Source organism: Nannospalax galili, unplaced genomic scaffold, assembly GCF_000622305.1.
Source record: "Nannospalax galili isolate Female #2095 unplaced genomic scaffold, S.galili_v1.0 scaffold2294, whole genome shotgun sequence".
NCBI lineage: Eukaryota > Metazoa > Chordata > Mammalia > Rodentia > Spalacidae > Nannospalax > Nannospalax galili.
This window is the reverse complement of record NW_008334953.1, coordinates 179,403-203,999: the sequence shown is the minus strand read 5'-3', so window position 1 is coordinate 203,999 and position 24,597 is coordinate 179,403. Positions and strand designations below refer to the sequence as shown.

General features: G+C 36.7%; 2 protein-coding genes across 2 annotated transcripts; both read left to right on the top strand.

Moving 5' to 3' along the window:
- Positions 1–1,250: 1,250 nt before the first annotated feature.
- On the top strand, positions 1,251–2,204 carry LOC103731316 (olfactory receptor 14K1-like). Its single transcript, XM_017797299.1, has one exon. It carries the CDS (start codon positions 1,251–1,253, stop codon positions 2,202–2,204), a length of 954 nt encoding a protein of 317 aa, XP_017652788.1.
- A 14,200-nt stretch (positions 2,205–16,404) lies between these two features.
- LOC103731315 (olfactory receptor 14A16-like) lies at positions 16,405–17,376 on the top strand. The gene has a single exon (XM_008829683.1). The coding sequence runs from the start codon at positions 16,405–16,407 to the stop codon at positions 17,374–17,376; it is 972 nt and encodes a 323-aa protein (XP_008827905.1).
- The last annotated feature ends 7,221 nt before the right edge of the window (positions 17,377–24,597 follow it).

Sequence of the window (24,597 nt, the reverse complement as noted above, 5' to 3'; positions counted from 1 at the left end):
CCCCTCCATCTCACACTATATTCCTGCTGAAAGCAAATCACCTTCAGAAACATCCACTCACTATAGCCTTCACATGAAATGATCGCTATGTCATCAGCTGCCTGGTAGCTTTCTCATGTGTGCCACATGGGATTCACAAAGGTTTTGTTGTCTTAACTGTAACAAGTGTTAAATTCTGTCTTTTATTTAAAAAGTTGGACAGGACTTAGTTGAGGTAATTTAAGAATGTTGTTGCTTTTAGAAAATAATTGGTGCAGCTAAACAACTATTTTATTATGAAAGTTCTTATATTTTTCAGTTCAGTTAAAGGTACCCTCTGTCCTCCATAAAATATTTCCTGAATTTCATTATTCCTCACACAACACAGTACTATTCCTCACTGGTTTTAATTTACATGCAGTGATGCTATTCACTACAGATCTCTCCCTAATTGTTAGAGCTAACTTATTTAGTATCTGTGTTTTTTTGGTATCATTTGCTTCTATCCTGATGTTATAATAGTATATTGTGAGTAAGATGATATGTGTCTGTCATTGTATCAGCAGGAGAGGGAGGGAGCGAGGAAAAGAGGGACAGAAAGATTGAGAGGAGATGGTTTGTTAGGAGTGGATAATTCTTCTCCATAATCATATACTTCTCTAACTTATGAATTATTATCTTCATATATTTTCAATATAATAAATACATAATATAAATATTTCCAATATTTTGGTTTCATTTGGCTATTTATTCACGGTACTGTGAATCAAACTCAGAGCTTTGAGACTTCAAAGCAAGCACACTAACATTCACCTACATCCCCAATCCATTTTGTGTATGTATGTAATGCATATAAGAAAATTCAATATTTTATGCCTTGTGCTTATGTAATGTAGTGTTTGAAATATGGTCTGGAGTCTGATTATGTTATTCTTTCAAATCCACTTTTTTCAAGATCTTATCTAGAATTTTAATTCAGGATACATTTTATAAAGATCTTGCTAATATAATGTTAAGTCAACTAAAAGTTTGCAATATTCTCTCTAAACCTCCATCCTGTTACAATCACTGCAATACATATTGAATGAGGTACACTTTGAAGTTAATGAAGAGCATACATGGATTTAGAAGAGTAAAGATGTTCATAGGCATAGTGTACTAATTTTATCCTACAGAAATTAAAATACATCATTATTAAGAGGAACACTCAGCATGATCTCCTTATGTGTCTTTTCCTTCCTTTGTCTCACAGTAGGTATACAGTGGACAACATGATAAACCACACAGTGGAGACAGATTTCATCCTCATGGAATTCATTGGCAGCAAACAGCTCCAGGTGCTTCAGTGCTTTCTGTTTCTGCTGATTTACTTGGTGTCCCTCACGGGGAACCTTCTCATCATCATGCTTGTCACTGTGGACCAGTGTCTTCACACTCCCATGTACTTCTTCCTGAAGAACTTGTCCTTCCTTGATGTTTGCCTCATTTCAGTCACAGACCCAAAGCTCATTCTCAGCTCTTTGTCTCACAGGAGCACTATCTCTTTCCCAGGATGTGTGTGTCAGGTCTTGTTTGTGGTTTCCTTTGTTGCAACAGAAATTTCGCTTCTCACAGCCATGTCATATGACCGCTATGTGGCCATATGTCACCCACTACACTATGATGTCATCATGAACAGGGCAGTCTGTGTGCAGATGGTAGCTACCTCTTGGCTATTTGGAAGTCTCTTTGGGGCCTTATATTCATATGGCACCTTCTTTTTATCTTTCTGTGACTCCAGAAAAGTACCACAGTTCTTCTGTGATGTCCCCTCTCTACTGAAGATTTCTTGCTCAAAGACGCATGCCACTATTGACATTAGTGTGATCTTTGGAGTCATATATGGGCTTTTCTGCTTAGTTTCCATAGTGTTTTCATATGCTTACATTTTTAATACAGTGCTGAGAATGCCCTTGTCACAAGGCAGGTCAAAAGTCTTCTCTACCTGCATACCCCATCTCATAGTTGTCACCACATTTTTAGTCACAGGTGCCACTGCCTATTTGAAACCAGTTCCTGATTCCCCACAGCTTCTGGACTTTTTGGTTACTGTTTTCTATTCTGTGATGCCTCCATCTATGAATCCTATAATATACAGCCTGAGGAATAAGGAAATCACATCTGCTTTGTGGAATGTTTTATGGAAACTAGATCATCATGGGTTTTATAGGGGAAAACAGTTATAGGATGTACAAAGGCTACATGAAATATTTTGTATATTTAGCTTTGTCCATATTTCAAATTATACATTTTATTTATCTTATATAAATATATGAATGTCATAGTTTAGGTAAATAATTGATTTAAAAATTCTAGAAAGGGGTTTACAAGTTCATAATCCTAAATTAAATACAATAATCTTAAAACTTGCTTGAAGTGAGTATTTGCTATTTAAAGTGCATCTATGTAATTCTAACCTCAGAAGCACAGTGACAGACTTCTAAATGATGTAATGAAACTGTCCTCTTCAAACTGCATGAGACCACTTGATTACATTTCTCCACATTGCAAAGAAACTTTGCATATATGAGTAAGATAATGTATTTGAATATGGAGATTATCCTAGGCAATAAAATCTCAACAACCCTTAAAAAGTAAGAAATTTTTAAGACTTTGTTCAGAGAAACTGAGAAATAAATGTCCATGGGAAGTCAAGGATATATTGTCAATACTGAACTTGAATCTTGTTGACAGTTACAAAATGAGTTCAACCTCAAGAACCTGGAAGAGAGAAGAAACACATTTTCCACTAGAGATTCCAGAAAAGAATGGGGACTTGTCTCCCCCCACCACCAGAATTCAAACAGTGTGTCTTGTGAGCACTTCTAAATTGCAAAACTGGAGAAATAGCAGTGGTTTTAGCCCAATACAAGGAGCTGCTAAGAAAATGTTTACATGAACCATCTTAAATCATTACTCTACATCATCATTACTCATTTGAGCATGTATGGATACATTACAGTCAATAAAGATAAGAATATTGAAAAACACAAACACAATTGTTGCTCTCAGAATTTGTACTGTATATGAAAAACTATAATTTGTTTATTTCTATTTTTGTGTTATTTTAGCTGTATAATTTTGAACTCAGACCTTGATAGTACTATTAAAGAAGATGAATATTTTTGGTTATGTTCAATTAGTAAATTATCGATTCATGGTTTGCTTATTATTCTTGATATTCTAATTGTTAAAATTATTCTTTTTAGCTGCCAGCTGTATTGAATCTTTTCCCAAGTGATAGGTGTTTATTTCTGTGATTTAAAAAATATTTAGCAAATATATTCTACTGTGTGGAAGCTGAAAAATTAGTTGAAAGTCTTGAGCTTAGCCTTTATCAAAGCATTGCAGAGTGAAATCAGCTCTTAGAAGAGCATTTTCTGTGGATCCCAACAGTAGCTTAAACATGCTATAGAACAGATTGGAGCTAGTGATCATTATTCATCTGTTTTACGTCTTAAATTGCTGTGTAGTGTGTGGAAACAGTGTGCTAGATAGCTTTAGTGTCAACTTGACACACCTGGGTTGAGGGAACCTCAATTGAGGAATTGCTTCCATAGGATTGGCCTGTGGCCTGGTCTCTGGGGCATCCTCTTGATTGATGAGTGATGTGGGAGGGCCAAAACCACTGTTGGTGGTACCAACATTGGGCAGGTGGGCCTGTATTGCATAAGAAAACAGGCTAAGCAGGGGCCAGGGAGCAAGTCAGTAAGCAGTTATCCTCCATGGACTGTGGTCCAGCTCCTGCCTCCAGGTTCTTATTCTGAGTTCCTTCCTTGGGCTCCCTGATGAGCTGTGACCCGGGAGATGTAAGATAAATAAACCCTTTCCTCCCCAAGTTGGTAGTGGTCAGAGTGTTTTGTCACAGCAATGGAGGAACAAATATATATAATTACTTTATAAGAGATATAATTACTTTAGGAACAGGGTGCAGGTTTAGCAAAGCTGGATTTATTCCTTTGCCAGTTCAGGATGCCTTAAGTAGGTATAAAAGACGGTACAGCATAACAATAGAATTTGTTTCACTCACTCCTAAAACTGGATATGGGATATCTGAGCTCATCATAGTCTGTTCTGGTGAAGGCCTCTTTGTGGTCTGCACACTGCACCTCATTGCATCACATGAAAGATAAGGTTTTCACCTTCTGAAGTGACTGATAACATTCAAGAGGACCCCAATTCATAATCTAATAACTTTCCCAAATTTCCATTCCCCCTTGGAGTTTGGATTTCAATGTGTGAATTTTTGAGGACAAGAACAGACATTCAACCTGTAACTGGATGATTTTCACTGGCATTTCTATTTAGCAAGAAGATCAAAAGGAATCAGTCCTAGTGGAGTCAATGAGACATTTGCAGAAGCGTATATTTTCATCAAATTTCAGTTTAATCTCTTAATTGAAATTTGTATCTGTGTGAGCACACACGTGCCATGCTGTGCATGTGATATCAGAGGACAACTTGTAGGAGCCAATTCTCTTCCCCCAAAATATGGGTATCATGAATATGAAGTTTGGCAGCAAGTGCCTTTGCCAGTCCTTCAACATACTTATGCTTTAATTTTTAAAGGCACAATTTTATTTGAATTTGTCTTAGTGATGATATTCTCACTTAGTTACTTCAGTTATGTGACATTTCTTTTAATACATTATTAGTTGTTTAAAAAAATTCTCTTTCAACCCTATTGCTAACCTCAATATGATTATGGGTATTGCACTACATTCTACTTGTTTGAGGTATCTGAACTTTCAGACACTAAATTTTGACATCTACTTAAAGTCTCTGGATTTTCTATACATAAGAATTAACATTTCATTTATTCTAGTATGTCATAGATTTAAGGTCTATATCTGCAAAATGTTACTTTGAAAATTGTATGCCATTTAGACCAAGTTGGCCAATAAGATCTCCCAGGCACTCTTTTTCCCAGGAAGATACTATCTTAACAGCAGAATCTAGGACAAATAGGATTTTTAAAAACTCCTAATACAGAGTTTAGGATATGCAGTACTCTATGGGAGTTCATAGCATAGTATCTTCCTAAATTGGCATTATAGGTTCTACTGACAGAAACACTCCAAATTCCAACTTCTCCCTATCTAGAGAAACACAGCAGTGCAACATGTACCCACCATCTTGACTTTGGGGACTGTGGAAGAACTCCTTTTTCCTCACTGAATTCAAACCTGGTTGGAAACATACAGTTTGTATGACTCTGGACACAACCCAAAGGTGAATACAACTGCCTTTTCTATCCCAAAGAAGAGACTATTACAAAAGTGTACAACAGGAGGGTAAAGAAATCGTGAATTAGAATCAAAGAAAAAAAATGTCAACTGAGAAGTAGCACATGCAGCCCAGAGACGATGTATTCCCAGACAGAATTTTATTGTCCCCCAGATTTCTTAGCTGGCATGACAAGTAAATTCTTATTCTTTGTAAAGAGAGCAAATGAACATGTAAAAAGTGTCAGTTTTCTGAATTTCACTTGCCCAGTATTACACACACACAAACACACACTCTTACAGGGGCTGTTGGGATGTCAGCACAAATTGATTGCTATGTAGGCCTGACAACCTGATTTTTATCTGGAGTGTGAAGAGAAAAAGCAAGCTTGTACCCAAGGCTGGAAAGAGAACAGAATGTGTCATGATTTTAAGCTTTACATAGAGTTTAGACATGTCAAAGTTTCCTATGATTGAAATAGAACAGCAGGCCAGGTCCACTGAAAACTGCCTGGTGTGCCTCTGGTCAGTAGGCTAGGTATGATTTTTAGTGACACACTCCAGGTAAAGCCAGAGCACGAATACAGGGTGTGAGGAGTGAAAGTATGGGGCAATGATGCACACCACTAATATCCTGGGTGTATAATTTGTCATGAAGCTCTGTAACCATGGGCCCATGATAATTGTGTTTCTTCTGCAATCCGTTGTTTCCCTGGAGAAGTGAAGTATAACCATGGAAAATTATTCTTGCCTCATTAAAAAGATGAACACTTTAGATAAATTCAAAGCCACTGAGTTTCTCTCTCACACCATGGGTAGTAAAAGGGTTGAGAAGTAAAATAAGAAATATCATTTTGAATCCTCCCAGGTAAGTTTGAATTATGAGGCTTATAAGATTTTTTAAATGGCAGTGGGGAAGGTGGTGTACAGCCAGGTAAATGCAGAGAAGTCTATTTTATATGTAAGAGCTTTCAAGCAAATTTGATCATGCAAAATCCAATTGTTTTGACATATTCACCTGAAATTTTTAAAAATTAAAATTATGTAGTACATTTCAGATATATAGGCAAAAATGTAATATTTTGATGAAGTTATACAATAGGAAAAACCAAATTTGATTAATTGTCATTTATATTTTGAGAAATATTTCTTTTTTAGGTTTTAAAAATTTATTTAATAACCAGATGATGAGAAGAAGCATTTCATAACAAATTTAATATATTCAATAACAATTTCCAGAGCAAAGATACATCTCTTTCAAAAGAGGCTGCAAAGTTTTAGGCTTGCAGTTGAATTAATACAGTTATACAATATTGAAATCAGTATAAAGCCTATAAGAGAGAGTTTTTAACCTTTAAAAAAGATTTCCATTTCATTTTAAAATATACTGTTTCCTACAGAAAGACTCATTTTTAATGCTACTAACACTTAGGTGTTTGCACATGCATCTCTAATCTCTATGTATCTGACTATTAATAGTCACAGTCAGTAACACTTGGATCACTGGCACCTGAGTATGGATATAAAGTCATCAGGTAGATTTCAATGGTAATGTTTATGACCTCTACTGATTCACATGAAGTAAATATTTATGCTTCCTCTTCAAATATAACTCATTTATTTCCTTTGTTGATTTTTTGTGTCAATATCACATAGAACATCCCAAACAATCTTATTGATCTATATATCCACTTCCCAAATGTCACCCTCCCAGAGCCTCCACCCCCCCACACTGGAGCCCATGTACTGTGTCATTCCTGTTACTGTCCACTGTGTTGTCAGCACCCCAGCCATTCCCCAGTGCTTGTCTGTCCACTGAATCTAGTCAGCCTATCTAGAGATACTTGTTTTAGGAAGATCAGCTGTTCCTCACCTAGGAGCAATCAGTTGTTAATATTCCTTTAGATAAGATTGAAGTCTGCTGTTCATTTTCCCAGTTCTATGCTGGGTTACTGTCTGGGGGTCTCATAGGCCACCCTGGGCAACAAATCAAAGGAAGGTATCCCAAGTCTAGCATTGTATCTTGTTATGTAGCCTTTAGCTATACATATGGACTCTTAAAAATTATATTGACCCTTCAATCTTTGGTTATACTTTCCTTTTGGGTGTTTAAGACCCTACACTTGGCCCAGATCAACCTATTTATTTTTACTCTTCAGGCCATTTGAGGATCTGTTTCTCAGGGGTCACATCATCTTGGGAGGAGTATCTGGCTCCTGCCAAGTTCTGTCTATGTGAAGATAATTCAAAGGTCCTGCACAACCATGGCTGGCTTCACTTGGAAACATTGAAGAAATATTTCCTCTGCATTGATCCTTCTCTTTGTAGACTGGACACTGGTTCAAGTCCATCTGTGGGGTCTCCATGGCTTCCTTGATCAAGAGAACAGGTGACTAACCACAGTTACAGGACGAGGGCAAGGAGCAAAAAGTGTCCTTTGTGTCCCTCTGACCCAATTAGTATAGGCCTCAAAGTATGGCTGTTAAACATCCAAGAAGGTTAGTTCCACCAGTCTGGAACTTTTAATTACCATGTGCCATGTAGATAAAGCTTGGGCAAAGACCAAACATTCTCAGATAAATCTTGCATAGACAGATAATATATTCTTTGTTCTAGTTGTATGTATGATTTGTCAGTAGGTTGTTGGACTAATATGGTCCCCTCTGTTTTTTTAAAACTAGCTAGGCATTGTTTATCTCTCATATTGTCTAACCTTTCCACCATGGTTTCCCCCTTAAAGGTGCCCACTTTTTCCCATTTCTCCCCCATCCCCCACTTTTATTCGTATCTCGCTTATTAATGCCTGTTTCCTACTGTTCTTGTCTTTCAGATTCTTTCTTTTCCTTTATCTCCCTGGTTCCTTTTCATTATACTGTTTCCTGTAGTTATATCTGGATACATTTTCACTTATCAGGATTTGCACTCGGAACCACATATGAGGGAGAACATACATCATTTTTTTTCTGAGCCCATGTTACTTCACTTAGTACAACAGTTTCTCGTTCCATCCATTTACCTCCAAATTTCGTGATTTCATCTTTCTTTACTGCTGAGTAAAACTCCATCCTCTAAACCAGATCTTCATTATTCACTCGTCAGTTAAGGGACACTTAGGTGGCTTCCATCTCTTAGCTGTTGTGAAAAGAGCAGCAACAAACATGGATGTACAAATATTTCTGCAAGAGGATGAGTTCTTTGGGTATATGCGAATGAGTGGTATAACTGGATCAAATGATAAGTTCATTTGTGGTATTTTAAGAGTTCTCCACACTGCTTTCCATAGGAGTTGAACAAGTTTGCAGTCCCACCAGCAGTCGATGAGTATTCCCCTTTCCTCACATCCTCTCCACCATTTGGTATCATTTGTTCTCTTGATCTTAGCCAGTCTGACTGGGGTAAGATGAAAACTTAAAGTGGTTTTAATTTTTCATTTCCCTAATTACTAGTAAAGTTGAACACCTTTTAAGATGCTTCTTACCAGTATTTATTTCTTCTGAGAACTCTCTGTCCAGCTCCTTAGCCCATCTTTATATTGGGTTACTCCCTTCTTGACTCTTTGTTTTTTGAGTGAGTTTTTATATATTCTGGATGTTAAATCTCTGTCAGATGTGTTTCTGGTGGAGATTTTGCCATTCTATAGGTTTTCTCTTCACTTCCTTGGTTTCTTCTTTTGATGTACAGAAGCTTTTTAGTTTAATGAGGTCTCATTCATTGATTCTTGACCTTGTTTCGAGAACAACTGATGTCTTGTTTAGAAAATCATTTCTACATCTATATCTTGTAGATTATTGACAATATTTTCTTCTAACAGTTTCAGAGTTTCAGGCTTCACATTGAGATCCTTGATCCATTTGGAGTTGACTTTTGTGTAAGGTAAAAGATAGGGGTTTAATTTAATTCTTGTACAGGTGGAGATCCAGTTTTCCCATCATCATTTGCTGAACATGCTGTCTTTCCTCTAGTGAATGTTCTTGGCCCCTTTGTCAGATATTAGGTAGATGAAATTGCATGTGGTCATATTTGGATCTTCAATTTTGTTCCATTGATCTACGGGTCTAGTTCTGTGGCATTACCATGTTGTTCCTATGATTATACCTCTGTAATACAGTTTAAAATCTAGTATAATAATCCCTCCAGCATTGCTCTTATTGTTCAGGATTGCTTTGCCTATCCAAGGTCTTTTGTGCTTCCACATGAATCTTAGGATGTTTTTTTCCCATTCAGTGACAAATGTCATGGGGATTTTTATTGGCATTGAATTGAGTTTATAAATGGCTTTTGGTAGGATGGTCATTTTCACAATACTAATTTTTCCAATCCATGAAAATGGGAGACCCTTTTGTCTTCTGATTTCTTCCTCAATCTCTTTCTTTAAATATTTAAAATTTTCATTGTAGAGATATTTAATGTCTGTGGTCAGGTTTATTCTGAGATATTTTATTTTATTTGCAGCTATTGTGAAGGGGAGTGTTTCCATGTACTCTTTCTCTGATTACTTGTTATTGATATTTAGAAAGGTTACAGGCTTTTTTAGATTAATTTTGTAACCTACTGCTTTACTGAACATGGTAATAATTTCTGCAAGATTTCTGGTGGAATTTTTGGCATCTCTTAGGTATGATATCATATCATCTCCAAATAGGGATAATTTGATCTCTTCTTTTTTGATTATTATTCCTTTAATTTCCTTTTCTTGTCTTATTGCTCTTTTAAGATTTCAAGAACTGTGTTAAAGAGGATCTCTTTTCTTATTGTTCTTGCAAGAGTTTCAAGCACTATGTTAAAAAGGAATGGACATAGTGGAAAGCCTTGTCTGATTCCTGATTTTAATGGGAATGCTTCCAGGTTTTCTCCATTTAGAATGATGTTGTCTGTGGATTTGTTATGTATGGCTTTAGTATGTTGAGATATGTTCACCCCAGTCCAATTCCTTCCAGGACTTTGACTATAAATGCATGTTGAATTTTGTCATAATCCTTCTCTCCATCTATTGAGATGACCATGGAGTTCTTGTCTTTGAGCCCATGTATATGATTTATGATGTTTATTGACTTACGTATATTGAACCATCCCCTCACCTCTAGAATGACTTGATCATGGTGGATGATCTTTTTGATGTCTATCTGCATGCGATTTTCAAGTATTTTGTTGAGAATTTTTGTGCCTGTTCATTAAGTGTATGGGCCTATAGTTTTCGTTATTGGTTGTATCTTTATCAGGTTTTAGTATCAGAGTGATGCTAGCTTCATAGAATGAATTTGGAAGTTCTCCCTCTGTTTCTATCTTTTTGAATAAATTAAGCAGTATTGGATGTAGATCTTCAAATGTCTGGTAAAATTCTCCTGTAAATCCATCTGTTCCTGTGATTTTTTTAGTCAGGAGGTTTTACTCTTTCAATTTCCTTGTGTGTTATGTGTCTGTTTAAGCTGTTAATCTTTCTTGGTTTAGTTTTCGTGGTTCCCATGCTTTTAGATACCTGTCCAATTTCTTTTAGGTTTTCAAATTTAGTAGCATATAGGTTTTAAAATTATTCCCTTACAATGTTCTGGATCTTTATGGTGTATGTTGTGGTGTTTCCCCTTTCATCTCAGATTTTGTTGATTTGGAGGTGCTCTTTATTTCTTTTGGTTAACTGGGCTAAGGGTCTTTCAGTCTTGCTTACCTTTTCAAAGAACCAGCTCTTGGATTCATTGATTCTTTGTATAGTTTTCTTTGTTTTTATTTAATTCATTTCTGCTCTGATTTTTATTTCTTCTTGTCTGCTGGGTTTGGGTTTCATTTGTTGTTGCTTTTCAAGTGTCTTGAGTTGCAATGCGAAGTCATTTATTTGTGTCCTTTTTGATTTTTTTAATGTAGGCACTTAGAGCTATAAACTTCCCTCTAAGGACTGCTTTCAGTGTGTCCCAGAAGTTTCGTTGTGTTGGATTGTATTTTTCATTTAGTTCCAGGAATACTTTTATTTCTTTCTTAATTTCTCCTTTGACCCACTCATCATTTGGGAGTGTGTTGTTTAATACCCATATGATCATGTGGTTACTAGGGTTTCTTCCAGTGTTTATTTTAAGCTTTATTGCATTGTGGTCTGATAGAATGTATGGAATTATTTCAATCCTTTTTATTTTTTGAGGTTTGTTTTGTGACCAAGTATATGTTCAATTTTAGAGACGGTTCCATGGGGCACTGAATAGAAAGTATATTCTTTGGTGCTTGGGTGAAACATTCAGTAGATGTCTGTTAGGTCCATTTGATGTGTGGTATTGTTTAATTCAGATGTCTATGTATTAATTCTCTGTCCTGTTGACCTATCTAATGGTGATAATGGGGTATTGAAGTCCCCTACTCTTAATGAGTTTGGATTAATCTGGGTCTTAAAGTCCTCTAGTAATGTTTTTATGAAGTTGAGTGCACCAGAGTTTGGTGAATATATGTTCATGATTGTAATATCTTCTTGGTTTATTGTTCCTTTGATCAGAAAGAAGTGACTCTCTTTATCTCTTCTGATGTGTTTTAATTTAAAGTCTATTTTATCAGATATTAGAATTGCAATGGCTGCTTTTTTCTTAGTACCATTCACTTGGAATATTTTTTCCATCCATTCACCTTAAGGTAGTGCCTGTCCTTGAAAGTTAGATGATTTCTTGCAGAAAAGAATAAGATGGGTTTTGTTTCTTAATCCATTCACCTAGTCTTTGTCTTTTGACTGGGGAGTTCTGTCCATTGATATTTATAGTTATTAGTGAAAAACGTCTATTGAATTCTGTAATTTTTATTTCTGTTCACATTCTTGATATAGCTGTGCATTTCCACAGTTATAACTTCATTGAATTTCTTTCCGTAACCCCTTGGGTATAGTCTTTCCTTTCTTCAGCTCTTTGTATTGCTTCAAGAACTCTCTGAAGGGCTGTTTTGTGCATATGAATACTTTCAGCCTATTTATGTCATGGAAGATTTTTTCCCCTTCAGCTAAAATAGACATTTTGGCTGGGTAAAGTAATCTGGGTTGGCATCTGTAGTCATTTAGAACTGGGAGTACTTTGGTCCAGGTTCTTCTGGCTTTCATGGTTTTCCCTAAAACGTCAGCTGTAATCCTGATGGGTTTTCCTTTGTATATGACGTGTTGTTTTTCTTTTACAGTTTTCAGTATTGTCTCTTTACTCTGTATGCTTAGTGTTTTTACTATGATGTGCCATGGAGAGTTTCTTTTCTGGTCTTGTCTATTTGGTGTTCTATACGCTTTTTGTATTTGTATGGTCATGTCTTTCTTTAATTTTGGGAAATTTTCTTCTACAATCATGTTGAAGATCTGGTACATACCATTATCTTGAGATTCTTCTCCTTCCTGTGTGCCTATGATTCATACATTTGATCTTTTTATGGTGTCACACAATTCTTGAATATTCCATTCTTGTGCTTTCTTAAATTTTTCATAATCTTTGCTTGAGTGATCTAATTTGTCCACACTACCTTCCAGTCTTGACATTCTGTTTTCCATTTCATTCATTCTATTGGTGAAGCTTCCACCTGTCATTTCTAATTGGATTACTGAGTGTTTCACTTCCTTCTTCATTTCAGCCTGAGTATTCTTCAATATTTCTAACTCTTCTGAATTCATTCAGAAGTTTATTCTTAAGTTATTTGATTCCTTTGCTTGTGTGTTCTTTCAGTTGACTGAATTCTTTTATCAGGATTGTAATTTTTCTTTGAGTTCCATGTCCTGTGTTGTATCTAGGGGATTTTCACTGTACTTCTCTAAAGGACTATTGGTACTTGGTGGGAATATATTATTTTAGATTTCATGTGATTATTTTTTCACTGTGACTTTGACATGTGAATTTCTTTTGTAGTTTCTGATTCTTGTGTGAGACTCAAGCCTTCCTTTGTTGAATTTAGGTCTGCTTCTTTTTGTATACTTTATGTGCCTTTGTGATTTACTTGTTGGGCATGAAAAGCTGGTTGGTAGGCTTCAGGTTCTCTCTTTTGTTTTTATATTGGACTGGCCAAATTGCTTTTGTTTTCAGGAGTTCCCACAGTGGACCAAGTCAGATAAGGATCAGATGCTCTCAGGCTTTCCACTAAGGTCTGGATCCCTCCAGGAAAGATGCTGCCCTCAGGAATTTGGGAGCTGGGCTGGGCTGGGAGTAGGGCCCAGAAAACCTGCTGATCCTAGGAAGCTGGTGGCTGTTCCACCCAGGAATGCAAAAGGAGGTGGGGTTGGGAAAAGTCCCCAAAGGCTCCTGGGTACTACTGGAGAAACTGGGTTGTTCTGGATGCAAAGGATCAGGAAGTAGTGGTGGCTCTGGGCCTAGAGGTCAGTCCAAGAGCCTACAGTACCAAGACAAGCACTGGGCCAGTACCCAGGCTTGGAGAAGAGATGGAGGGGGGGAGCTGGGAGGGTGAATGGGGCTGGAGGGGGTTTCAAGGCATGGCGGATGCTGTTGGACTTACCCAGGAAAGGTGCTGGCATCAGGCTATTTCTTAATTTCTTAAATTTTAATTAATTATTTGAGATTTGGGGAGTGGGCATGGTATAGATGTCCCATTTGTGGCTGAACGCTCCACTGACACTTATTCTCTGAACTTTGTCCCATTGCATTAACCTCTTTCCCTTGCACAAATAAACTTTGATGAGATTAAAATCCTTCTATAAACTATGGGTAGAAAGATATTAATTTGCTGGGGTTGGTGATGCACACTTTTAATCCTAATTCTATCATTTAGGAGGCAGAAAGATAGGGTTCTTTGAGATGGAGAGAAAATCTGGTCTACATAGGAAGTTCAAGGCTAACCAGGGCTACAGGAAGACCTTGTCTCAAAGATACAAAAAAAGAGAAAGATACAAATTTAGAGAGCAGTTTGACAATATGCCCTTTTAGCAGAATTATAGTAGTGTATTCAACTCTGGGAACTATGATCTCCACAACCACAGATTAGTGCCTATATTTACAGAACTGGGCATTTGTTCTCAAGTGTTGTGAACCTACAATCTAATTAGAAAGTAATTGGCTATCTCCATTACACTTGGGTCACTATTTAACTCATGGCCATATCTTGCCACAATGGTCAGTACTGCAGTACACAGGGGTCACAGCTGGAAAAATTTCTTATGTCTTTATACTGTGATATTTTCACTTCTGTTCCTTGCCAGGTGCTTCCTGGAAGCCATACGGGCATACTTCAAAGTCCTTGTTTGTAATCATGATTTTAATCCAATATCCTGTATTATGATTGTGAAATAGTTATTTTTGAGACATACAGGATTACCTACATACTATATTGTAATCACGTCATGGGGCTATGTTTAATGATATTTCATAACAAACATAAGAGGGCATCTAACACCCATACCAGTAAAAATTAGACTAAAAATAAACAATAATTCATCATTCATCTTTAATAAAGAACAATAAAGAAACTGAAGACAAATGGAGGCATCTTCTCCCATTGTTCATGTGTAAGAAGATGTGACCACCAGGGATTATCAAAGAACTGAGTAAGTAACCAGAGGACCCTTATGACTTCTTCACATATGAATGCCAATAGCACCCACAGCTCTTCTTTTATTCTCCTGGCCTGAGAACTGCAGTCATATGTCTAGAGAACTGAACAACAAGAAAACAGCTTCTCATACTAGTGAGAACTGAAGTCAAATGTTTATAGGACACTGAATAATAATAATATGGCTAGAAATATTACCTCCCAGACAAACTCAGTGAGAGCATGATGAAGGATGCTGTAATGAACAAGGCTTCCTGCAGAGTGTGCAGAGAGGAAAACAGCTCTCTGTTTATGGCATTGCCAGGGTGGGTCCTCTCCATCCATAACACTGTGTCTCTTGCACACTCTGAACAGCTCGAAGAGCCAAACCCTGCCCTCCACCTCACACTGTATTCCTGCTGAAGGCAAATCACCTTTCAGAAATATCAACTTGCTATGTCCTTCAAAAGAGACAATTGATACACCAACAGCGCCCTGGTGGACGCTGTGTTTTGAGTTGCAAATGTCATTTCCTGGCTTTCTCATACTTCATCCTTTAAATCTGGGGTTCACAAAAATCTGTTGTCTTAATTGTAATAGCTGTTAATTTCTGTCTTATTTAAAAGTTGGACAGGACTTGTAATGAGAAAGCATGTTGTTCTTAGAACATAATTGGTACAGCTAAACACTACTTTATAATGAAAGTTCTTGCATTTTTCAGTTCAGTTATATTATCCCCTATTATCCATAAAATATTTCTGCATTTCATTATTCATCACACAACACAATACATATCCTCACAGAAGTTTTATTTCCACGTAGTGATGTGATTCACCACAGATCTCAACCTACTTGTTAGAGCTAATTTATTTAGTATCTGTTTTTTTGGTATTATTTGCTTCCATCTTGATGTTATAATAGTATAAATATCAGTTGTGAATGACATGATGAGTGTCTGTCCATCTGTCAGTGGGAGAGGGAGACAGCAAGGAAAACAGGGAGAGAGGTTGAGGACATTGGTGTGTTAGGAGTGGATAATATTTCTCTATAACCATACACTTCTCACACTTATGAATTATTACTAAATTTATCACTATAATGATATAAACACATAATTATAAATCTTTTCAATTGTTTTATTTCATTTGACTTTTTCACAACACTGTGGATCAAACTCAGATCTTTGAGCCTTCAGGTCAAGCACCCTAACACTGACTTGTATCCCCAATCTGTTTTGTAGATGTGTATAATGCATATTAGAAAATTAAGCATTTCATGCCATGTGAATACATAATCTAGTGTTTGAAACATGACATATTAGTAAATGACTCAGACTAAGTTATTCCCTAAAATCCACTGTTTCCCAGATAAATATCTAGAATTTTAATTAAGGATACATTTTATAAAAATATTGCTAATATATATGTTAAGGCAACTAAGAGTTTGCAGTGTTCTCGCTGAACCTGCCATCCTGTTCCTATAGCTGTAATATATAAGCTAAGACATATTGAGAAGTTCATGAAGATTATACATAAATTTAGAGGAGTAAATGTGTTCATGTTTTATTGGAATAATACAGTACTTTTATCCTACAGAAATTAAACTGCATTGTTACTAAGAGGAAGGCTCAGCATGAGTTCCTCATATGTCTTTTCCTTTGTCTCACAGTACATAAACAGTGGACAACATGACCAACCACACAGTGGAGACAGATTTCTTCCTCATGGAATTCTCTGACAGCAAGCAGCTCCAGGTACTCCAGGGCTTTCTGTTTCTTCTGGTTTACCTGGTGTCCCTTATGGAGAACCTTCTCATCATCATACTTGTCACTTTGGACCAATGCCTTCACACCCCCATGTACTTCTTCCTGAAGAACTTGTCCTTCCTCGATGTGTGTTTCATTTCAGTCACAGTCCCAAAGCTCATTCTCAACTCTTTGTCTCACAGGAGCACTATCTCTTTCTCAGGATGTGTGTGTCAGGTCTTGTTTGTGGTTTCCTTTGCTGCATCTGAAATTTCCATCCTTACAATCATGTCGTATGATCGCTATGTGGCCATCTGTCACCCACTGCACTATGATGCCCTCATGAACCAGACAGTCTGTTTGCAGATGGTGGCTGCCTCTTGGATATTTGGAAATCTCTTTGGGGTCTTATATTCATATGGCACCTTCTCTTTATCTTTCTGTGATTCCAGAAAAGTGCCACAGTTCTTCTGTGATGTCCCCTCTCTACTCAAGATTTCTTGCTCAATGATGCATGTCGCCATTGACATTAGTGTGATCATTGGAGTCCTGTATGGATTTCTTTGCTCAGTGTCTATAGGGCTTTCATATGTTTACATTTTCAGCACAGTGCTGAAAATGCCTTTGCTACAAGGGAAGTCAAAAGCCTTTTCTACCTGCATGCCCCATCTCATTGTTGTCTCCACATATCTAGTCACAGGTATCACTGCCTATTTGAAACCAGTTCCTGATTCCCCACAGCTTTGGGACTTTTTGGTGTCTGCTTTCTATTCTGTGATGCCTCCATCTATGAATCCTATAATATACAGCCTAAGGAATAAGGAAATCAAAGCTGCTTTGTGGAAAATTTTATGGAAACTAGAACATTATGACTTTTATCAAAAAGCATTCATAGTATATAGAAAGGCTACATGAAATATTTTGTATATTTAACTTTGCCCGTATTTCCAACTATAGACGTTCTTTATCATATGTAAAGAGTTCAGTGCCTTTCTTTAGATAATAATTGATTTAAAGTTCTAGAAGGGGAGTTACAATTTCATCATTCTACATCAACTACAATTGCCTCAAAACCTGCTTGAACTGGATATTTGCTACTTAAAGTGAATTTGTGACATTCTAACCTCTGAAGCACTGTGACAGACTTCTGAATGATGTAAGAAAACTGTTCTCTTCTAACTACTTGATTCCTCTTGAGTGTATTTCTTTACATTACATAGAAACCTTGCATTTGTGAGTAAGATAATGTATTTGAAAATGCAGATTGTCCAAATATTCACAGTAAAATCACAACAACCATTAAAAACTGATAAATTGTTGAGATTTTGCTCAGAGAAACTGAGAAATGAATGTCCATGGTTGAGAGTATATTGTCAATACTGAAGGTGGAAATTTGTTTAATGTTCCACAAAGAGTTCAGCCTCAAGAGCCTAGAAGAGAGATGAAACACATCTTCCACTTGAGATATCAGAGAGGAATGTGGGCATATATGCCCTTCTCTGTGCTCCCAGGATTTGAACAGTGTGACTTGTGGTCACTTCTAAACTGCAAAATTAGAAAAATAGCAGAGGTTTTAATCCAGTGTGAGGAGTTGCTAAGAATATTAGCTTTAACCATCATCAATTTTTACTCTAAATCATAAGTAACACTTTTGAGCAACTATGGACACATTACAGTCAATAAAGACCCCCAAAACTATGCAGGTTATTACAACAGCCTTTGATTGTCTCACAGAACTTGAAGGTAAGACCCTACTGCTGAAGACAGAACATATTTGGACACAGGGTTTGCAGCAATGGAGCTGGGACTGACCTGGAAGCCACTTTCCCTGAAAGCTATCTCTCATAGCTTTGGATAGCACTGTGAAGGTGCCAAGGGAAACATCAATCAGTGGTCCAATAGAAGCTTCAAGACCAAATAACCAAATCAATGACTGGCATAGCATATGGCATTGGTGCAGTAGTGTCACTTTTTATCTTGTGGACAATCAATAGCTACCCAATTGGACTAAAAGTCCACTCAATGGGAGGAAACTCAAGTGTGGTAAATAACCAAATACACATGGCTGAAGAGGTCATAGATCTTATAGAAAACTCCAAAAACTGTCATATATCTAGACAAATGTAATTTCTTACTATGTACAAAATATATATCCTTGCAATTGCAGGCAAATAGCTCAGTTACCACTCATCAAAGAAGCCGTTTTTGCACCAGATGGAGACTATTACCATGTTCCACAACTGGTTACATAAAGACATTGTCTATGACTTGCCCAGGCCTAATTGACACTTGTACATTCCAATTTCTACACCTAAGGCTCATGGAACATAGAACAGTTGTAAAGATATCACCAATGAATCTCCCAATTCTCATTAATAAATCTTCCTCATGCAACAGAGGACCAGGAGCACAAAAGATCACAAGTGGCCAAAGTATAAAGATTAAGAGTTTGCAGAATGCTGGTTCTTAGACAGGACTCCTATATTAAAATTCACCCACCCAGGGCTCAGGAACCATTGTGGAAGAGCGGGCAGAAAGATATTAAGAGCCAGGGAGCAGGTGGCTCAACCATATGGAAACAGAGGAAGAAACAGGAGGTGGCTCAGCCATGTGGAAACAGAGGCCTACAAACTCCCAGGACCCTACTCATGTAAATATATAGCAATGGTGTCAGCATGTACAGGACCCATGCAAACTCAAACACACAAAAACCCAACATAGTACTGAGGAAATGGACAGCAGACCCCAATCTGAGCTTAAGAAATATTGGCAACTGAGTACTTCTAGGTAAGGAAGAGTTGATCTCCTGAAGTGAGGTACTTTAGATAAGCTGACTAGACCTCAGTAGATTAACTTTCACTGAGGAATATCTGGGGACACTAACATGACACTATAGGCCTTAATGCAAATGATAGAATGTATGATTCCATTGGGAGGGCTATTGGAGTGTGCAAATGGGGACAGGGGTATGAAGATTATTAAGACTGATTGAGATGTTCTGTATGAAATTCCAAAAAAATTCAGCAAAACAAAATTTTTAAAATGATAATAATATCTACTCAATGGAAGGAGGAGGGTCCAGGGATCCCTGTCCTTCATTGCTGAACTGCTCACTACTGGTAGATTCAGAGAGACAGGCCATCACTGCTTTTGGTTATGTCCTTACTGGTGACCCCACCCATACTCCAATGGACACTCCCAATTCAATGGTCACACATATGGTCCTGGTTAAACTAAATGGGTCACAAAACAAAACCCAAAGTCATTAATTTGGGAAATGGACTGGTTAGGGGAGGGGCTGATAGGGGTTAGAGGGATAAAAGGGAAGGTATAGTAGAGAGGGGAATCAAAATAATACACATGTATGAAATTGTCAAATAACAAAATTAATGAAAGATAATGTCTACTTTAAAAAGAGAATATTGAAAAGAACAAACACAAGTCTTACTCTCAGAAATTGCACTATATATGAAAAACCTATAATTTTAATGGATTAACTCTTATTACAAACAAATACATTTGATATATTTGCTTTATTTCTGTTTTTGTATTTCAGCTTTATAGTTTTGAAGTCAGACCTTGATAGTACTATAAAAGCAAGATCGAATATTTTTCAATCTTCAATTCAATAATTCCTCAATTCATGGTTTGCTTACTATTCTTGAATTTCTAATTGTTTATTCTTTTTAGCTACCAGCTATATTGAATCATTTCCAAATTAATAGATGTCTTTTATATTTATTTCTATTGTTTGAAAAATATTTAGCTATTTATTTTACTGTATGGAAAGCTGAAAAATCAGCTGAAAGTATTGAGCTTAGCCTTTATCAAAGCATTGCAGACTGAAATCAGCTCTTAGAAGAATGTTTTCTGTGGATCCCAACAGTAGCTTATTCATGTTACAGAACAAATTAGAGAGAGTTCACATTTTTACCTGTTTTATGTTTTAAATTACTGTGTACTGTGTGGAAACAGGTATAATTACTTTAGGAGCAGGGTGCAGGGTCAGCAAAGTTGGATTTGTTCCATGGTCAGCCTGGGATGCCATAAGTAGGTATAAGAGATGGTGCAGCATAAAATGGAGTTTATTTTATTCAGCTACCAAAAATGGACATGTGATATCTGAGGTCACCTTAGTCTGTTCTAGTGAAGGTCTTCTTGTGGTTTGAATACTGCCAGCACCTCATTGCCTCACATGGAACAGAAGGTTTTCACTCTCTGAAGTCTCCAATTACATTCGTGAAGACTCCCAATTCATAATCTAATAGCTTTCTCAAATTTCCATTGCCAGATATCATGTTGGAGTTTGGATTTCACCATGTGAATTTTGGAGGACAGAAACACACATTCAATCTGTAATTGGATGAGTTTCAGTTGCCATTGGCACTTCTGTTTAGCTAGAAGATAAAGAAGAAATCAGTCCTAGTGGGTCCAGTGATACATTTGCAGAAGCCTATATTTTCATCAAATTACAGTTTATCTCTTAATTTATATACATATGTGTTTTAGGACACATGTGGTATGGTGTGCATGTGATGTCAGAGGACAACTTGTAGGAGCTGATTCTCTTTCCCCACAACATGGGTCTCATGAATATGAGGTTTGGCAGAAAGTGCCTTTGCCAGTCTCTCAAAATACTTATGCTTTAATTTTAAAATCACAATTTCATTTGAATTTGTCTTAATGCTAATTTTCTCACTTAGTCACTTTACTTATGTGACATTTCTTTTAATATATTATTAGATGTTTGATTTATTATTCTTACAACCCTATTGCTAACCTCAGTATGATTATGAGAATTGCACTACTTTCTACTTGTTTAAGACATCTGAATTTTCAGATCTTAATTTTGACATATACTTAAATTATCTCGACTTTCTATGCAGAAGAATTAATATTTCACTTATTACAGAATGTCATAGATTTAAGGTCTATATCCCAAAAATGATATATTGAAAATTTTATGCCATTTACATCAAGTTGGCCAATAGGTTCACCCAGGCCTCTTTTCTCCAAGAAGATACTGTCTTAACAGAAACATCTAGGACAAATAGTATTTGTAAAACCCCTAACACACGGTTTAGAATATACAGTACTCTAGGCAAGTTCATAGCATTGTAGCTTCCTACAAGGGCATTATAGGTTCTACTGATAGAAAAACTCCAAATTCCAACTACTCTCTATCAAGAGAAAACCCAGAGGTGCAACATGTACTCATCACTTAGGCTTTGGGGGACTCTGAAAGAACTGCTTTTTCCTCACTGAATTCAAACTTTGTTGGAAACTCTTACAGTTTGTCTGGTTCTGGACACTGAAGTGAAAGGTGAATACAACTTCTTTTTCTTTCCCCAAGAAGACAAGATTACTGCAGTGTACCCCCTGAGGGGAAGAAATCATGAATTAGAAGCAAAGGTAAAAACACCAACTGAGAAATTGTACATAAAACACAGAGCAGACACACCCCTAAAAGAATGTTATAGTCCCCCAGACTTCTTAGCTGGCATGACTGGTAAATTCTTATTCTATGTAAAGGCAGTAAATGAACAGGCAAAAAGTGACAATTTTCTAAATTCCAGATGCCCAATGTCAACACACACACACACACACACACACACACACACACACTCACAGGGGCTATTGGTGTGGCTCAGCATGTATTTTCTGTGTAGGCCTGACAAACTATTTTGATATCTGGAACTCACATAAAGGTGGAAGGAGAGAACCATTTTCACAAAGCTGTCCTTTGACCTCTGTATGTGCATCCCTCCCCAACAACAAATATATACAATAATAAAAAATTAATTAAAAAGGAAGATGAACCATTACTCAGCAACACCAAGGAAACAAATACTTAGAAATGAATCCTTACAATACATTAATTCATGAATCACCCAAGTTTTACAGATGCCCAGTGCACTTAAAGGAAACATACGACAATTGCAAAATAAAATGAACAGTGTAACCCTACAAATAAAAAAAAACTGATGACATTAAAAGGTGCTCCCAATAAGAAATTGAATTACGGGATATATAATTAAACTGAGACATTCATCGCAGGCATTCAAGAACAGAAAACAAAAAATCAACTATCAGGTTCTTAGAGGCTGTCTAAAATTATCAAGGCAGAAGGAAAAAGAAACATAGAAAGAACATACAGTGTTAACAAGAAGTCAGAAAGTCGGCAAACATGACTCATGGAAATTTGAAAAGGAAACAAGAAATAACGACTAGATAGTCTATAAAAAATGCCTGAGAACTTCACAGATTTTTCAGAAGTATGGACACACACTTTAATAAAGCTTAAGAAAGTTCAATAAAATAAATTCAAATTAACTTATTACAATGCATATTGCATTCAAACTTTCAAAGGTCACAAAATTCCATTTTGTTCATGAAGCCCATTTTCATTGTCCATTTATCAGTTGGAATCTAGGCTTATTCCATTTCCTAGTTTTTGTGAATAAACTATGAACAAAGATGTCCAACTATCTCTGTGATATAGTATAGAGTCTTTTGGGCATATGCCCAGGTGAACAATAACTGTGTCATATGATAGTGCTACTTCCATCATCTTGAGCAAGTTCCTCACTGATTTCCATGGTGGATGTACAGTTTACACTATACCAAACTTGGAAAGGGTTTCCCTTTCCTAATATCCTCCACTCCATTTATTGTCATTTGTTTTTTTCAGAATAACCATTTGAAATAAGCTTATATGGAATCCCAAAGTAGTTTTTAACTGAATTCCCTTCAAGGTCCATGATAGAAAGCTTTAAAAATTACTAGTCATTTGTATTTTTTTTTACAAATACTCTATTCAATTCCATAGCTTTAATTTATCATGATATTTGTTTTTTTTTACATTGATGCTTTGGTTTTAGTTCTTTGTATGTGCTAAATATTAATATTCTGTCCAATTTAACTTGACAAAGATTTATTTCCCTTAAAAAGAATAAAGGATTTGAATGTAAGTACTTTGTGTGAGTGGACATGGTCACTCCCAGAAGCCATAGGTTTCAAAATCAAACTCCCAGCACCAGTTCCAGGATAGCTCCTTAGAAATTGTTGGCCAGAGAGCCCCCAGAGACTCTCAAAATCACACAGACTATTTTCAGTGCTCTTTGTCACCCATTAGAGCCAGACAGTAAGATTCTATTCTTACTGTTTTTAAGAGAACATAAAACTCTTGATACAGAACATAGATAAATCAAGCTGGAACTTATCTGGACTGTTCCTCACTGTTTGCTAGTGTGCATTGAGTCAGGAGGTGCTATGCATGCTCTTCCTGGAGAAAAGTAATAAATGATCTCACTCAGCTTTGCACCTTGTGTGATGCAATGCTGAATTGCCAGGCAAGGTATTCCCTGTGGCGCAGTAGTGGAACCAATGTTTCTGGGGTAACTAACCACTTCCCGATTGGTTTTGAAGCTGCTTCAAGAGAGGGAATACCTGCTTGCTACTGTGAACCTGTTCAAAAGCCCATGGCTGTGGAGGTCCCAGGTCCTAGTTGGGGAAAAACTATTGATAATTGACTAATGGACATGATAAGTGCTTTATAAGTATTTATGTTTAAACTTATAAGCTCATACAGTTCTCAGCCTTTCCCAAAGAAGCCTTCTTTGGCAAAGGATGATGTTCAAAGTAGGAATTCATAACTGATCAAAATGTTGAGAATAACTTAATATTGAGTTTGTAACTGTAATTGAGACATTATACCCTCTGAGCCCCAGGATCATTTGTTGAATGTTTGAACCTGAGCTAGTCGTGATATTTTTTGAAGGTTTTCAAAATTTCAGGAGGATATGTGTTGTCGGGATGTGCTTTAGAAAACTTGCCTTTTCCATGGTCTCTCTGCTTCCATGATTCTTATAGCTTTAGTGGTTTCCCTTTGCAATACTCTCCTGTCCATAATGAACTGAAAACTCTGAAACCAAGAGCTAGAGTAATTTTTACTTGTCTTACTATGTGAGGGAAATTCTTCCTGTCTTATTATTACCTGTCACTGCAAAACAAATAACTAGCACAGAAAACTGGTGCAAACATGAGTTGAGTGCAGGGAATACACTTGGTTTAATTCGGAAGTCTTTGGAATTATTTGTGGGAGTTCTTTGAAAAAGCATAGAAATGAATTCTAAT

Excerpts from the sequence above, each read along its gene's own strand:
- LOC103731315 (XM_008829683.1), top strand. The coding sequence starts at position 16,405 with ATGACCAACCACACAGTGGAGACAGATTTCTTCCTCATGGAATTCTCT.
- LOC103731316 (XM_017797299.1), top strand. The coding sequence starts at position 1,251 with ATGATAAACCACACAGTGGAGACAGATTTCATCCTCATGGAATTCATT.